The 15,525-nt window shown below is 45.9% G+C and overlaps 1 protein-coding gene across 1 annotated transcript in view; it reads right to left on the minus strand.

Moving 5' to 3' along the window:
• Positions 1-4,969: 4,969 nt before the first annotated feature.
• The window catches only part of CTR9 (CTR9 homolog, Paf1/RNA polymerase II complex component), a 29,153-nt gene continuing 18,597 nt past the window's right edge, over positions 4,970-15,525 (minus strand). The window contains exons 17-25 of the mRNA XM_080912119.1: positions 14,073-14,189; positions 13,823-13,968; positions 12,985-13,056; positions 12,430-12,565; positions 12,149-12,295; positions 11,312-11,469; positions 10,312-10,408; positions 9,949-10,061; positions 4,970-5,930 (exon numbers count right to left, since the gene is read on the minus strand). Coding sequence (XP_080768245.1) covers positions 5,504-5,930; positions 9,949-10,061; positions 10,312-10,408; positions 11,312-11,469; positions 12,149-12,295; positions 12,430-12,565; positions 12,985-13,056; positions 13,823-13,968; positions 14,073-14,189 — 1,413 coding nt within the window. The 3' untranslated portion in view covers positions 4,970-5,503. The remainder of the gene's footprint in view (positions 5,931-9,948; positions 10,062-10,311; positions 10,409-11,311; positions 11,470-12,148; positions 12,296-12,429; positions 12,566-12,984; positions 13,057-13,822; positions 13,969-14,072; positions 14,190-15,525) is intronic.

A 15,525-nucleotide genomic window follows, 5' to 3' on the forward strand; every position in this document is an offset into this window, starting at 1 on the left:
AACACCAAAACTTTTACTAATTGTTACAGGACAATAGAAGCCAGCATTTTCACAACTTGCCTGCCAATCTTTATTTTCTTCTTGTTGTTGTTTGTTTTATATCACAAGGTGTGTGTGTGTGTGTGTAGCCATCACTGTGTCCTGGAACTAGCTCAGTAGAGCAGGCTGGTTTTGAACTCACAGAGCTCCCACCTGTCCCTGCCTCCTGAGTGCTGGGATTAAAGATTTTCATCACCATCACCCAGCAAGCAGTCTGTGGACTTCCCAAAGCAGGTTTTGTGTGCCGTGAAGAAGCTTCATTGGTTTAAAGACATTTGAAAGACAAGTCGGATGAGAAGGTGAGCTCAATTCAGCAATTAAACATCTGAAAAATCTGATTTCTGGAAGCCTCGTGCCTACTCAGTGTTCTGTCATTAGTTATTTGTGGCTTTCATGACCAAATGCAGATTAGTCCTTGGAGAGACAGGAGTAGCGAGGCTGGATCAGCTTCAGTACCCACAAGCACACAAAACAGGTACATAATTAAGATAAATTTTTTTGGTTACCTCCAACTTGAAGTCTTTCCCAAGAATTATTATTCAAAAATGGGAAATACTAACCAGAAACATTTCTTCTACAGAGCAGAAGAAAAATCAAGAAACAGAAACCAAATAATATATTTATAGGCAAAACTGTAATGTATTGATATCTATGAAATTTTAGAACTGAAATAGTAAGTACCATTTTCAACTATTTCAAAACATCCCAAACACTGCAGCTGCATTAGAGTACAAACATTTCTCTCAGTGAAAGCTGGTGTTCCCTGGAAAGTGGGTAACATCTAACCACGCCTCCTCAGGTCCTAAGGATGGAGTTCACCTTGGGAAAGTAGCCCGTTCATTGGGCTTATGCAGCATGAAGGAAGTGCTAGGGCCAGGGAGCATGGGGGTCCCCAAAGCAGTCTCACCGGAAGTCTTTACTCAGCTTGGATCGATGGCTTCCCCCTTCAGCTGGCCCTCCACAGCCGATTTACTCTAGCAGCCCCCAAGCCCCTGAGGCCATGTGCAATTAAGGCAGAACAGCCTCCAGATGGCTGAAAGGAGTGGCAATCTCCGGCAAGGGTCTAATGACCCTCTTCACAGCCTCTCTCTATGAGGCATGTTAAGAGTTTACAGGCCCAATAGTGACAGACTAGTGCAAGCAGACACAGCTCATCTGAGGAAGATGGCTGCTGTTTTGTTCAGAGCACTGAGTGGCAGAAGGAAGAAGTTTCAAAAGAATAATCTATGAAGGGGTGTGTGAACTCACCCCATTGGCCCAGACGAAGTGCACAAGAAATAGGAGCATGCACAAACATGATTTTTCTGGGGATTTACATCTTCCCTACTTAATCTGCTCAGAATCATCCCAAGTGACCTGAGAGCTTAGTGCATTCCTCTGCTGTTATGAAAGAGCTGTCTGCTTACTACACTTGACAACAGTAACGTGGGGAGGTAGTTAAGGTTTTGGATTTAGAACAACTATTTTTCTTGCATACATGGTAACAAAGTGTATTTTTCCAGCCCAGCAGTCCTAGTTTTCTAGTTGTGCCTGGTCTAATTCTGACTGACCAACAAAGACAAGGAAAATCCTTTCCTCAAATGAGGATCTCTTGGATCCCACTCTTTGAGAAATGGTTTGTCTCAGATGGGCCAAGAAGCCAGCTGGACATGACTGGGGTCACACAGCTTTTGAGCACTGGGAACCAAGACTGAACTCCTGGCTCCCATGTAACCCAGGCAAACCTTGGCCTTTATGGAGGACAGACACCTAAACTGAACAACTGCATTACATCCCCCCACCCCCACGTCTGAGCTCTTCCCTGACCGGATCTTCTCTCCAGCCTTCTGTGACACTAGTCCCACTAAGGAAGTGGAGCGATGTGTCTGGGAAGCAGGATCCAGCCCTGGGCAATGGAGACAGGCTTCTGTGAGTCAGTCATGGGTCCTGTGTCAGGCTTTCCCACTCTGGTTCACTCCTGTAGTGACTGTCCAGGCATGAAGGAAGCTGTGCCTGAGGAAACCTCACAGTGCCGTCTGAGGCAGGCAGTGTGGCCAGGGCTATAACATTGCTGTTCTGGTAGTCTGGGGACACAGAAACAGGCTGATTCAACAAAAAGCAGATGGGGAGTTACTCAGAGGCACCTCTGAGGCCAAGTCACCACAGAAACACAAATCTACTATGCTAGACACATAGGAACACAATGTCTGAATTTATTGAGTAACAATAAGTTCACAAGGTTTAGTGTTTTAAGTGATAGCAATATAATGTGTCTACTTGGTGGCCTGGCTGAGAAAAATGCAGGTTCTTTTACTTCAGTCTAACTATCATTAATGTTCATATCACATACAACGCAGGAAATGTATCTACATATCTATGTACTGTCTTCTTTTTTTATTTCTTTTCTATTGCTATGTTAAGACTTTATGACTTAGACAATTTATAGAAGAAAGCATTTAATTTGGGGGCTCACAGTTCCAGTGGACAAGTCTATGACCTTCATGGTGGGAAGCATGGCAGTAGGCAGGCAAACATGGTACTGGAGGAGTAGCCCAGAGCTTATATCTGATCACAAGCACAAGGGTGGGAGGGGAAGGAGGCATGGAGGGAGAGAGGAGACACACAGAGGAGGGAGGGAGGGAAGGAGAAGACACGAGACAGAGACACACAGACACAGAACTGAGAATGGTGTAGACTTTCAAAACTCAAAACCCATCTCCAGTGACACAGCAGAGTTTGAGAAGCATTAGGAAAGGACTGGGCACCCACAGTGACAATGACTCAGAGAGAGCCAGGGGGAGCTGCCGGACTCAGGTCTGTGAGCACAGCTGCACAACACAGCTGCTAGGTCAAAGAGGAAACCTGTCTGAAGCAGGATATGGGTCAGGATCGGGAAACAGGTGACCAGGTCCAGAGAGGTAAATGGGGATGGGTGGCAGCCAAGTAGGCCTTGTCAACAGCTGGGGACTGAGGCTAGCTGAAGCTCCAGGTATGCAAAAAATGTTGTGAAAAGATGATGTCCCGGGTTTCAGCATCAATTTTAGGAGAAGGATGAAGAGAGTGGGGGGCATATGACCCATGGAGGTGTGTCGAGGCTTGAGGACAAGGGAGATGCCTCTGGGGGGCTCATGTTGGGAATCCCTTCCCTGAAGGACCAGCCACATGATGGTATAGCACAGAATAGACTTTATTCAGGTCATGGGAGAGTTAAGAGGGTAGTAGAGGCAGGAGAGAGAAGAGGCTGACCATGAGCATGTGGAGGGCGGGGGGGGGGGGAGGGAAGGGGAAGAGAAGGGATGGGGAGAGCAAGAGAGACAAGAGAGAGAGGAGGGGGCAAGCAGCCCCTTTTATAGTGTCAGGTCACTGGGGTGGAGCATACCTGGCTATTGCCAGGTAACTGAGGGGTGGGGCTTACAGATCCCAACAAAAAGTCCTGAGTCCTTGACCCACACATCAGGTATCGGACAATAGGCTGATATGAGACCATGTTCCCTCACTTATGGGGACTGTCTCCTTGGTGTGTCCAATAGTCTTGCACCTGGTTCTTCTGAATTTGAGACGGGGTTTTGTCTTGTAGCCACCTGCCTCTGCCTCCTGATGTAATGTTTTATCCTACATATGCCCCTGCAGTCCTAATTCATGCCAATTCACTTACAGGGTGGTACCCTTTCTATTGTCTGGAGCAAGTCATTTATCAGTCTATGCTGGATGGGTGGTACCAGTCAGACGACATTTATAGGTCTATCAGAAACTGCTGTCATCTCTCCCTCAAAACGGAGTGAAGAACAGTTTATGAAGACCTGGAGAAATGGCTCAGCATTCATGAGTGTTTGCTGCTTCTCGGTTTCCTGCACTCACATAGGTAGCTCATCTCTAACTCCAGTTCAGGGGATCCATGTCTTCTGGCCTTCGCAGGCATCTGCATGGATGTGGGGCACCTATGTACACACAGACACACATACATTTTTTAAAAAGTTGTGTAAGATGGAGTCCTAGAGCAAGGAAGTTCCTGGAATACCATAACCTGACCTTAAGAGAAACCACACCACACTCTACCTGTTCTCTCTGGCTTTCCCAGAGCCTGTCTTCCGATGGGCTTCTTATTGCCTGTAGTAGAGGGAATGGATTCTTGTCACTTGGGGACAGATCTGAGTAGCTAGTGTTCTGCAAAGTGCAGATAGAAGTGACCAGAGCCCTGCCTCCTCATATACAACTCATCCAACTAGCTGTGTGACCTGCACCCATTCAGCAAACCCACTTCCCAGGGGTTACTGGCACCCTTAGCCACTGACGTGCCTCTGCCTGTAGCACCGCAGAGTTCCCCCATGAAGCAGGGCTGCCCAGTGCCTCGCAGTCTCTTTCAGGGAATCTTGACTAGTCTGCTTTCTCCTTGGTGTCGCCACAGTCTGCAGACACAACATTCCACTTCATTCCACAGGGACAAACTTCTGTTCAGTTTTTTTGGAAGAGGGCAATTTACCTCTGCATCCTCAGTTCACTGTCTTAATAATACCTGATTACTAAAGACTTCTTATAATGGTTACAAAAATAATTACTTATTAAAAATAAAAATAGGTGTGGCACATGCCTTTAATCTCAGGACTTGAAAGGCTGTTCTTTGTGAGTTCAGGGACAGCCTAATCTGCATACTGAGTTCCAGGACAGCCAGGACTATGTAAAGATCTTGCCTCAAAAAAGAAACAAAAAACAATAACAACAAAAACAACAATAACAACAAATCCATAGCCTACTTGTGCATTTTTTTTTTTTTTTTAAAGCCTCCAGAAATCTGCCATGAATTAGAAAAGGCTTGAGGAAACTCCCTTTGGTTTGGATAGTTTCCCAAATTTTTGCTTAATATATGTTATTGAGAGAAAAAAAAAAAGACACACAGGTCCCAGCATGATTGGTAAAGGGTTTATTAAGTGGCTGGGGAGGCCTTCCCACTCTAACAGAAAAGCACTTGCCACACCTTCCTCCCCAGTGTTAGCCACTCTGCTTCATGGCTGCAACCTCAGACTGTAAACACCTTCCTTTCAGTTCGGTACACAGACATCTCTTCCTCTAGAAATAAAATTTTCAGTCTCAACTCAAAAGGAAACAAAGGCATATATCGGCTTCTGCAACATTTGGTACAAGTTTGCAACAAAAACTGTACATAGCAGCATGCTGCCTACCGGAGAGGAGATGGGGCTAGCCTGGGCAAGCCTTGCGGGAATGCTTTAGCATCTGAGTTATCACTGCAGTTTTCACATATGGCAGGTGGAGCTGCACCACAATGCAGGAGTCTCACTGTTCCAGTTTCAGACACTGGACTCTCCAGCACAGGAAATGTCTCTTGGAAGTTAGTAAATATACAAGTAGAAAAAAAATTGGCTTAAGAAAAATTTCACAAATGACTAACCATCTGAAATGTTTTTATCACAGCTTTTATATATATATATAAAGCTCCTCCCACCCCCATGGAGTCTTTGATGAAATAAACCTAGTCGCTATCATCTGATCCATGTTCTGAGCCTCGGTCTGAGGCCTCATTGTTTGAGCCCTCTGGTTCTGATTCATTTCCAGAGCCTTGGCCAGAACCCTCATTGTCAGAGCCCTGCTCTGATTCGCGGTCCGACTCTGCACTTGGAGAAACCGGGCGAGAATCGTTCTCATTCTCTGAACCCCCAGAGGGGCTTCTCCCGGACTGCACAGACTCATTGTCCGACTGCTCAGAGCCGGAGCGCCTTCTCTTTCTGGACGGCTGGTCACTGTCGGAATCCTCATCTGACTCCTGTCTACCCAACCTCCGAGGGCTGCCCGCCTCGCTGCCAGACTTGTTCTGGTTGTCATCTGAGTCGCTCTCGGATGAGGCACGTCTGTTGGGCCTCTCGTCATCGTCAGAATCGCTGTTGCTATTCCTGGGATGTCTGGAGGAGAGAGGTGTGGGTGAGACACCAGGACAGCCAACAGCACTTTCTGTTCTGGGTCATGCCTGGTGTTACACAGGAGTGCCTCTGTGATACTTGTTTTGTGTGCTATTCAGTAAACATGGACCCTTCACTGTGGACCAACAATGAGAGAGCACATGATGCCCAGCAGCTAGTTTTCGCATGAACAGAAGGTGATTCGTACCCACCATGTTAGGTTCTGTTTAGCAGGCGTTTTTCAATTTCAAACTCAAAAGGGCTAAGTGTGGGGAGTCTTCAGTTGACCTTATAAAAAATCCTAGGCACGAAGGTAAAATGTGGGCCCTCTGATGGTGGCTTAGACTCAGAAGTCCCAAGACTGGAATAGCAGGACACTTCCTGTCCTAAAACATCCATGTTCATAGATAACTGAAGAAGAGTGACCTGAGTACTGTTCTGAGGTTTGTGAAGGCACCAGGTCGTCACAAGGACAAGGTTATAAGACAAGAAGCCAGGGCTAAGTAAGGGGCTTCATCTTACTAACTTCTTATCAGCTTCCTTTGGGGTCTGCTGACAAGTGTCAGGGAAAGAGAGGTGGCAGCAGCTGGGGATACTGGCCTCCTGACTCAGTAGGTTAGAACCACACCCACAGCCACTGTGAGGCTGCCTCAGACTTGTGCTGAGCAGTTTTGGTTTCTGTGACACGTTCCAACAGGACTCAGACTGGGAAGGGTGAGGGAGAAGGGGAAGCATCCTTACATACTAAAGAAAGGCTCCTCGTGTCTATGTCTGAAAGAAGGAACTACACGTGCCTGACTTAGCACAGGTCATGAGAACATGGAGATGTTACCAAAGGGACCATACAATGACATGTGCTGTGCAGATCCATTCAAAATCAGTGGGTCACTTCATTCCACTTGGCCCAATGCTTATATACATATTATGGTGATTGGGACAAAATTTAATTGATGCAAATGGCACACATAAACTTGGCCTTGGCTATAGGCAGCAGTTCAACCTCACAGACTCCTGCTTTGAAAAGTTGGCATCTCTTCCACTGGCCCTGCAGATGGCTACCAATAACCTGGGGGACACTGAGTAAAAGGCCCTTCAGAGAGAGCAATCCAGACTGTGTCAGCCAGTATCTTCAGAGAAAAAGAAAACGATACCTCTACAGATGGTTCTGTTGCTTCAAGGTCAGTACCTCAGCAGTACCACAGCCACTCAGACTAGCCAGGACTCTTCCTCCTCCCACTGCACTCAAACACCCTTCTCTTACTGAAAACAGAGCCACCACCATCAATTCTGGGGTGGGTGTGCAGAGCAGCAAATGGGAAAGTGAAGAGGACATGTATAGTCTACTGCAAGGTTGTTTGGGTCTGAGGTATTCTCATCACCTGCCAGTCTCCCAGGAGGGACATGAATGTTGGCTGAACGAAGAAGCAATGGTCACAGGGGAATCAGGGAGTGTGGTACAGAAAGTTTGATTCCCACCATCCCTGACCTCAAGCTGTATTACAGATCAATCGAGATAAAAACCATATGGTATTGGTACTGAGACAGGCAGGTAGATCAATGGAATATAATTGAAGACCCAGAAATGAATCCACACACCTATGGTCACTTATCTTTGACAAGGGAGCTGAAAACATTCAATGCAAAAAGGACAGCCTCTTCAACACTCAGTATGCAGAAGAATGCAAATAGATCCTTTCTTATCTCCTTGAACAAAGCTCAAGTGCAAGTGGATCAAAGACCTTCACATTAAACCAAGTAATACTAATCTGAAACTAATAGAACAGAAAGTGGGAAAGAGCTTAGAACACATAGGCACAGGAGAAACTTTTTCCTGAATAGAACACCAATGGCTTATGCTCTAAGATCAAGAATTGACAAATGGGACCTCATAAAATTGCAAAGCTTCTGTAAGGCAAAGGACACTGTCAATAGGACAAAACGGCAACCAACAGATTGGGAAAAGATCTTTGCCAATCCTACATCTGATAAAGGGCTAGTATCTAATATATACAGAGAACTCAAGAAGTTAAGAGTCCAGAGAATCAAATAATCTTATTAAAAAATGGGGTACAGAGCTAAACAAAGAATTCTCAACTGAGGAATAGTGAATGACCAAGAAGCACCTAAAGAAATGCTCAACATCCCTAGTCATCAGGGAAATGCAAATCAAAACAACTATTAGATTCCACCTCACACTAGTCAGAATGGCTAAGATCAAAAACTCAGATGACAATAGACACTGGCGAGGATGTGGAGAAAGAGGAATACTCCTCCATTGTTGATAGGATTGCAGGCTGGTAAAACCACTCTAGAAATCAGTCTGGTGATTCCTCAGAAAACTGGACATAGTACTATCTGACGACTTAGCTAGACCACTCCTGGGCATATTCTCAAGAGATGTTCCAACACATAACAAGGACACAAGCTCTACCATGTTCATAGCAGCCTTATTTATAATAGCCAGAAGCTGGAAAGAACCCAGATGTCTTTCAACAGAGAAATGGATACAGAAATTGTGGTACATTTACACAATTGAGTACTACTCAGCTATTAAAAACCACAACTTCATGAAATTATTAGGCAAATGGATGGAACTAAAAACTAATCATTCTGAGTGAGGTAACCCAGTTACAAAAGAACACACAATGTATGTACTCACTGATAAGCGGATACTAGTCTAAAAGCTTGGAATACCCAAGAAACAATTCACAGACCTTATGAAGCCCAAAAAGAAGTAAAGTCAGAATGTGGACGCTTCAGTCCTTCTTAGAAGGGAGAACAAAATACTCATGGGAGGAAATACAGGGACAAACAGAGGAGCAGAGACTGAAGAAAAGATCATCAGAGACTGCTTCAATTGGGGATCCATCCCATATGCAGCTACCAAACCCAGTCATTATTGCTGATGCCAAGAAGTGCTTACTGGCAGGAACCTGATATGGATGCCTCCTCAGAGGCTCTGCCAGTACCGTACTGATACAGATGAGGATGCTTGCAGCTAACCATCAGACTGAGCACAGGGACCTGGACGGAGGAGCTAGAGAAAGGACTAAAGGAGCTAAAAGGGTCTGCAACCCCAATGGAAAGAACAAAAATATCAACCAACCAAACCCACCACAATTCCCAGGGACTAAAACACCATCCAATGAGTACACATGGAGAGACCCATGGCTCCAGCTGCATGTGTAGCAGAGGACGGCCTTGTCTAGCATCAATGGGAGGAGAGGCCTTTGGTACAGTGAGGGCTTGTTTTCCCTGTGTAGGGTAATGCCAAGGCGCTGAGGTGGGAATGGGTGGTTGGAAGTGGGAGCATCTTTATGGACGCAAGGGGAGGGGGGTAGGGGATGGGAGAAGGGGAGAGGGGGAAAGGGGATAACATTTGAAATGTAAATACAGAGAATATCCAATTAAAAAAAAAAGAAAAAAGAAAAAAAAGAAAACTCGATTCCAGGAGCCTAGGGTGGGCATGTGAGCACCAGAGGCAAGCAGAGTCAGGAGTCCTTCACCAAGGCTATGATCTTAGTGTGGGTAAGCTAAGCCCAAGGAAGGCAGGTGTGTCTCCAGCCTAGCAGGGAAAAAATGAACACTAACTTTCTCATCTCCACAAGGCCAGGGCCAGGCTACTACTAGTACCCGCTGGCCAGTCAGTGTTGGGCAGCAGAATGACACTTGCTTAGGAATGAGGGTGCCATCTAGGATATTAGCCAAGCATTTCAATGACATGTCTGTGTGGTTTCTTCTGGCTATAAGACAGCGAGGCATGGAGTACAAGTCTGAGGCAGGAGGGTCACTAAGAGTGCAGGGCCAGCCTGCAGCTGGTGAGACAACAGCACAATGACTACTCCCAGTTGTCTGGTCTCCAATTTTGTTTTCTCTCTAAAGACAATGACACAGAAGAGGATCCAGATGGCTGGTTAGCAGCCACTGTTGCTTCCCATAATTAGAATGTACCCTGGGATTCCTGCTCCCTATCAAACTGGGACTTACTGACCATTAGAATTTACCAAGGGGGCTTTCTTACCCTTCATCAGCAATTTTCAGTTTATCCTCATCTGAAGAATCATCACTTGATGATATAATGGCTTTGGATTTGATTTTCCCCTTCATTGAAGGAGGCAGGCGTTCTGGCTTGGGCTAGAGAATGTCAAGCATAACCCATTAGGTGGGGTTCTCATACCGGGACATCTTGTCAGACTAGTAACAGAATCAACAACCACCAACAAAAACAAACATTTGTGCTGAAAGAAGCTGCAGAAGAGCACGATGGCACTCCGTCCTACAGGCATGTGCATGCCCACACACACACACACACACACACACACACACACACACACACACACACACACACACACACACACGGCAGGAAGACAGCTCTAGAACTTACAGCCTTCTTCTTCTCAGCTCTCGGTGGACGGCGCTTCTTTGGTTTGGGACCATTTTCTGTTTCGTCGTCATCGGATCCCTCTTCTCCCTTAGGGGGTCTTGAATAGTGAACACCAAGAGGTTGTCAGGAGGTTTACAGCTGCAGGCCTGAGGCTGCACTGTCACCACAGTATGGATACTGACTCAGCTGTACTATGAACTCAAGGGCACAGGATCTACAACCTGCAGGCCACTGGTCTGTATGACAGCTGCCATTAGCCTGTCACCATGCATCTCCCTCCTTCATCTACACTGCCACCTGCACCTGGTGCAGTGCCTGAGTGAGGAACCTATGCTTTGGATTTCCAAGTCTTTCCCCTACTTTTCCTTCTCAGTTGCTACCAAGATCCTCATTACAGCTACACAAGTGATGGTCTGAATGGATCCACAGGTTCTTTCTCAAGGACAGTAAGGGACAGGAAGGACGGGTCTGGATAAAACAGTTAAAAGAAGACTTGTAGGCAGGAAAGCGTAGGGCATCCTGGATCTGATGATAGCTGGCACTGGGTGGTTGAAGGGCATGTTCACAACCACAGCTCAGTGACGGCCAGTACTGCACATGCATGGTCAATGAAGCTGCCACCCAGGCTGCTCACTTCACATCTGTGTCCAGAATCCATCACAAGAAAACCGGCCGTGGTGGAGCACATCACTAACCCCAGTGCTCTGGAGGCAGAGATAAGTAGGTCTCTGTGAGTTTAAGGACAACCTGGGATACACAGTAAATTCAAGGCTACTATGGGAGACATAAACCCTATTTCAAGAAACAAAATGGTAAGAAGAAGGACCATGGTGACTGTCAGCTGTTTCAGTGAATAATCTAGAAATATACATGCAAATTAAACACTCGAGATTCTGAAACAAGCTAAGGCAGGGAGGCAGTTTGGGAAGATGAAGTGTTCATAAACAAAGCAAAAGGTCCCTTGCCTTTGCAGACATTAGAATGGTAATGAGGGCACTACCTTCTCCGCCTCTTCTTCTTCCTCTCTCCACCTTCCTCTTCCTCGCCTTCCTGTTCACTGCCACTACCCTTCCTTTTCTTCTTCTTTTTGGATATAGGGAGGTCGTCGTCAGTGTCATCGTTGACAAACTCATCAAACTCGCCTCCTTTCTTGGAACGCTACGATCCAAGGAGACCACAATCAGTCACTTCCAGGGAGGGAGAACACAGCTAGGGTGCAGGAGGCCGGATAGTGGCTCTTGTGGGTCTCTGACAAGAAAAAAGCTGTTACTAAGTCACATGGAAGAGGGGCCTGGCTAGGCCCACATTTTCTACACTCGTCATGAGAAGTCAGCACAAGGCAAGCACACCATCGAGTAAAAACACAGTTAACCCACCTTAGCTCCAAGAACGCAGAAAGGCGTTGGCTGTTTGCCCCATAACTATGCAGCTGACTGGGAGATATGGGTCTTTGTAGCGTCATATACCAAACGTCATTCCTGATCCTTCAGCTTAGAAGACCAAGATTCAAAGTACCGTTCTCCCTAATGCTCATTTTATACCAGGTAAGTCACACTATCATGGGAGAGGGACTACCTGGCTTGCTGAAGTCGGCAGTACAAGAGCTGTAGAGCACATATGTGCTGAGCCCCTGTTTACCCACGGCACCACACCCATCAAAAAAGCAGGGATCACTACCCACAGGGGACACTGTAATCTGTGTTAGAAGACTATCCTTTGGTAGAAGAAGTCAAAGCTAAGAAGTAAGTACAGAGCCAACTAAACTAAACTCTTTGTTTTAAAAAGAAAGCGCAAAGGCAGCCTCTGAGGTCACTGCAGACAGTGGGCCAGCTCTTACCCGCCCGCCACCTCCACCTCTTTTCTTCTCCTTTGTTGCTTCAGTCTCGCCAGTGAACATGAGGATATTTTTGGTCTTCTCCACATACTGGGCCCGCTGTTCCAAAAGTTTCTTTTGTTCTTCCTTTTCTCTGAGACGTTTCTCTTCCTAGTGGGGGGAGGGGATATATGGGAACTGATCAAAATGTTCTTATAATGAACAAAACAATTGTAGAGTAGACAGAGGACTGGTTCCTACACAGAGTGTGTACACTCCACTCCTGAGTTCTAGTGTAAACGCACCTGCTCTTTGAGAAGTTTCTGTCTTAAGAGCTCCTTCTCCTGCTCCTGCTTGGCCCGCAGCTCCCGTTCTTCCTCATCCTGCTTTCGTGCCCGGGCCACATGGTACTGGGCCTGGCTCAGTAAGTCGGAGCACTGCCTAATATTTCAGACACAAAGACACAAGATCACAGCTAGGAGCACCTGCTTTCCTTAAACTCACTGTGCTACATTCCCCAACTCAGAATTCCTGTCTTGATTCACTGACAAAATGTGAGGAAAGCAGAGAAGTATTTCTCAGCTAGGAGTGGTGGCTCAGGCCTGTACTTCTAGCATGAGAGGAGGATCCTGAGTTCTAGCTTAGCAAGACCCTGCCTCAAAGAGATAACAGAAAGAGGAAGGCCCCTCCCACAACCCAAGTATACTACACCAGTTTCCTCAAAGTCTGAAAAGGTGTTATGGGTGAGGGACTCCCCAAGGAGAGGTAGGCCAGGAACCACTCTGTTATGGTGACACTCTCCTAATCCACACGGATGCTCATACTTCCTCCCAAAGCCACCTTCCGTGAACAGGCATTACCTGGCTTCAGAGGCAGCAAGGGCCAAATCAAATCTCATTTTATCTCCAACTTTACTCAAGTAACTAAAGTATCTAAATGGAAGGAGAAAAGAAAGACATTTCACTCGATCCTCATCATCAAGGTCCTGTTTAATAAACAGAAGTTCATCAAGAAAGGCAAAATATAGTTAATACTGTCAGTAAACTAAAAAAATAATCGTAACAAACAGGTAGTAAACATTAAATTTACTAACTAACTGTGTCAGCATGGTGGGTGGGACAGAAGTCATGAGAGCACTTACACTTCACCAGATGAGGCAAGAAACATTAACAGAGATGAACATAAGCACAGCTGATCATCAGTGATGGGAGCTTTCATTTACTACACACTGAACTGCTAAGTCCTATAAGGTTAAACACATTTGAACTGAGCTGAATCAATCTGTTACGCAGTAAGTGATAAGATCTTTAATCCTAGCTTGATGAAAATCAACATCCCATAGACACACTGGAACAGAACACGAACCAACACAAGTGGAGACGAAAAGGCTCACAAGTGCAAACACTGGCTGGCACTGCTGAGAGATTAATGAAAATCTCCGCAGCCCACAGCCAGCCAGCTCCAGGGATCAGGCTTCCAGAGCCCAGTGTGGCAGGGCTCTGCCTGGAGTATAGCGCCACCGCATGGCAACTATGTGCTTTGACCTTAAACTAAACTGCGCAACCTCTAATGCTTGCTTTCCCCTAATAGTCATTTCTTTATTTTTTATATTTTTGAGGGAAATAATTTTTTTTAAATCTTTTGAGACAGTTTTAAGGAAACAAACTATTGTAAAGCCCCTTTCTTCAAAGTTCTTACCTGTGTGCAAGCTCCAGCTCTTTCACAGCATTGAGGACTTCCTTCAGATTACTTTTCTCATCTTTCAGGACAGAGGTAGCTAATCTTTGCAACACCAAGGCCACATTAAACATTAGAACTGTGTCACTGGGTGCCACGTGTCTGGCCTGTAGACAGAAAGCAATGCACGTAGCTTCTTATGACTGAATGCCACCAAAGGCTTTAACAAGTAAAAGCCGTTCGGGGATGGTGGGCAGTGCAGCCCTGTTACCTTCAGCAGAGTCTGCTTGCACTCCTGTAACTTGCCACACTTGAAGAGGGCCCGGGCCAGGTAGAGCACAACTTCAGTGTTCTGGTGCTTATAGAACTTTCTGAGGCAGTTCTCATACTACGAAAGGGAAATGTTAGTTAGAACACAGCAGAGCTGGGAAGTGGTGGTGCTTTCCCTTAATCCCTGCTCTTGGGAGGCAGAGGCAAGCCAATCTCTGAGTTCCAGGACAGCCAGAGTAGTTACTCAGAGAAACTGTCTCAAAAACAAACAAGCAAGCAAGCAAACAACCAACCAACAGAACACAGCAGGGAGGTACTATCTTGTTGTGTCAGGAAAACACTCCATTCTGGCTAATTTCAGAGTCTGATCTGGAATTGACTTCTTCTTCTTATTTTTCCTTGGGAACAGCTAGGTTAATTATTAATATACCATCGATAGACATTAAGAGCTAACAGCCCCCTGCCCCAACAACATTGAAAAAACATTTACATAAAGAGCATATGCTAGACATGCTAGGGAGTCAGAAATCCTGTGACATGCCATCCCTGCTTTGGTACCCAGAAGAGAGTGTGAGACTCTCCAGGGTTTCTAAAGTGTTGGGCAGTCCAGGGTTATTTTGGGAGGACTCCTCGGGGTTCTGCTTGGTTGATCCAATGGGCATGGAGTAACCTCCACAAACCATGTGCTGACAGAATGTTAAATAGATTAGGCTACACTTTAACCTATAGCTTGTGACAAACTGAGGCTGAAAAGTATGTTTCCTTGACTCCAGCTCAGATGTGTGGGCCTTGGACAACTGCGGTCGATGCAGGAACCAAATCCTGATCTGTTCTTTTGACAGATTAAGTGCATCAGCCAAGGCCTCCAGAGTCTCCTCGTTAGGGTTGAGGTCTGTCTCAAAGTGCTTTTTTAGCAGCGCACAGACTCGGAGTTGTCTCCATCTCAGTCCCTTCTATCATGGCTGTAGCTCACTTGGTTCCCTTCTTCAGTTTTGGAACTGGCTTCTGACATTAGTCACTTTACATATTTACAACATAAAGATCTGATCACAGAAAAACTAGGCTCAAATTTTTTTTTCACTTGGAATTTGGACCAGTAAATTCCAAGTGAAATTTAAAGATTTAAGACTGACTGCCTGCCTCAACCTTAGCTCAGAAACCCCTTCTCCTATCTTTAGGACACTATCTAGAATCAATTCACTGGCTGACATGCCGTGTCACACTCCGGGACCCTGTACCAGGGGTCAGTGAGCATACAAGTATCATGCTTTAGCTAATGCGCTGGTCAGACTGACAAATGAACATCTAAGTTCAGTTTTCACTTCTTACTCTAGTGTGGTTACGTTTATTTCATTTTGCTACCCCAGTAATTCTCCTGTCTCCATTCTGACAGCACCAAGAAAATACGCACATTTTACACAGGTACTAGGAATTTGAACTTAGTCCTCATGACT

This window comes from Micromys minutus (genome assembly GCF_963924665.1).
Source record: "Micromys minutus genome assembly, chromosome: 2".
Lineage (NCBI taxonomy): Eukaryota > Metazoa > Chordata > Mammalia > Rodentia > Muridae > Micromys > Micromys minutus.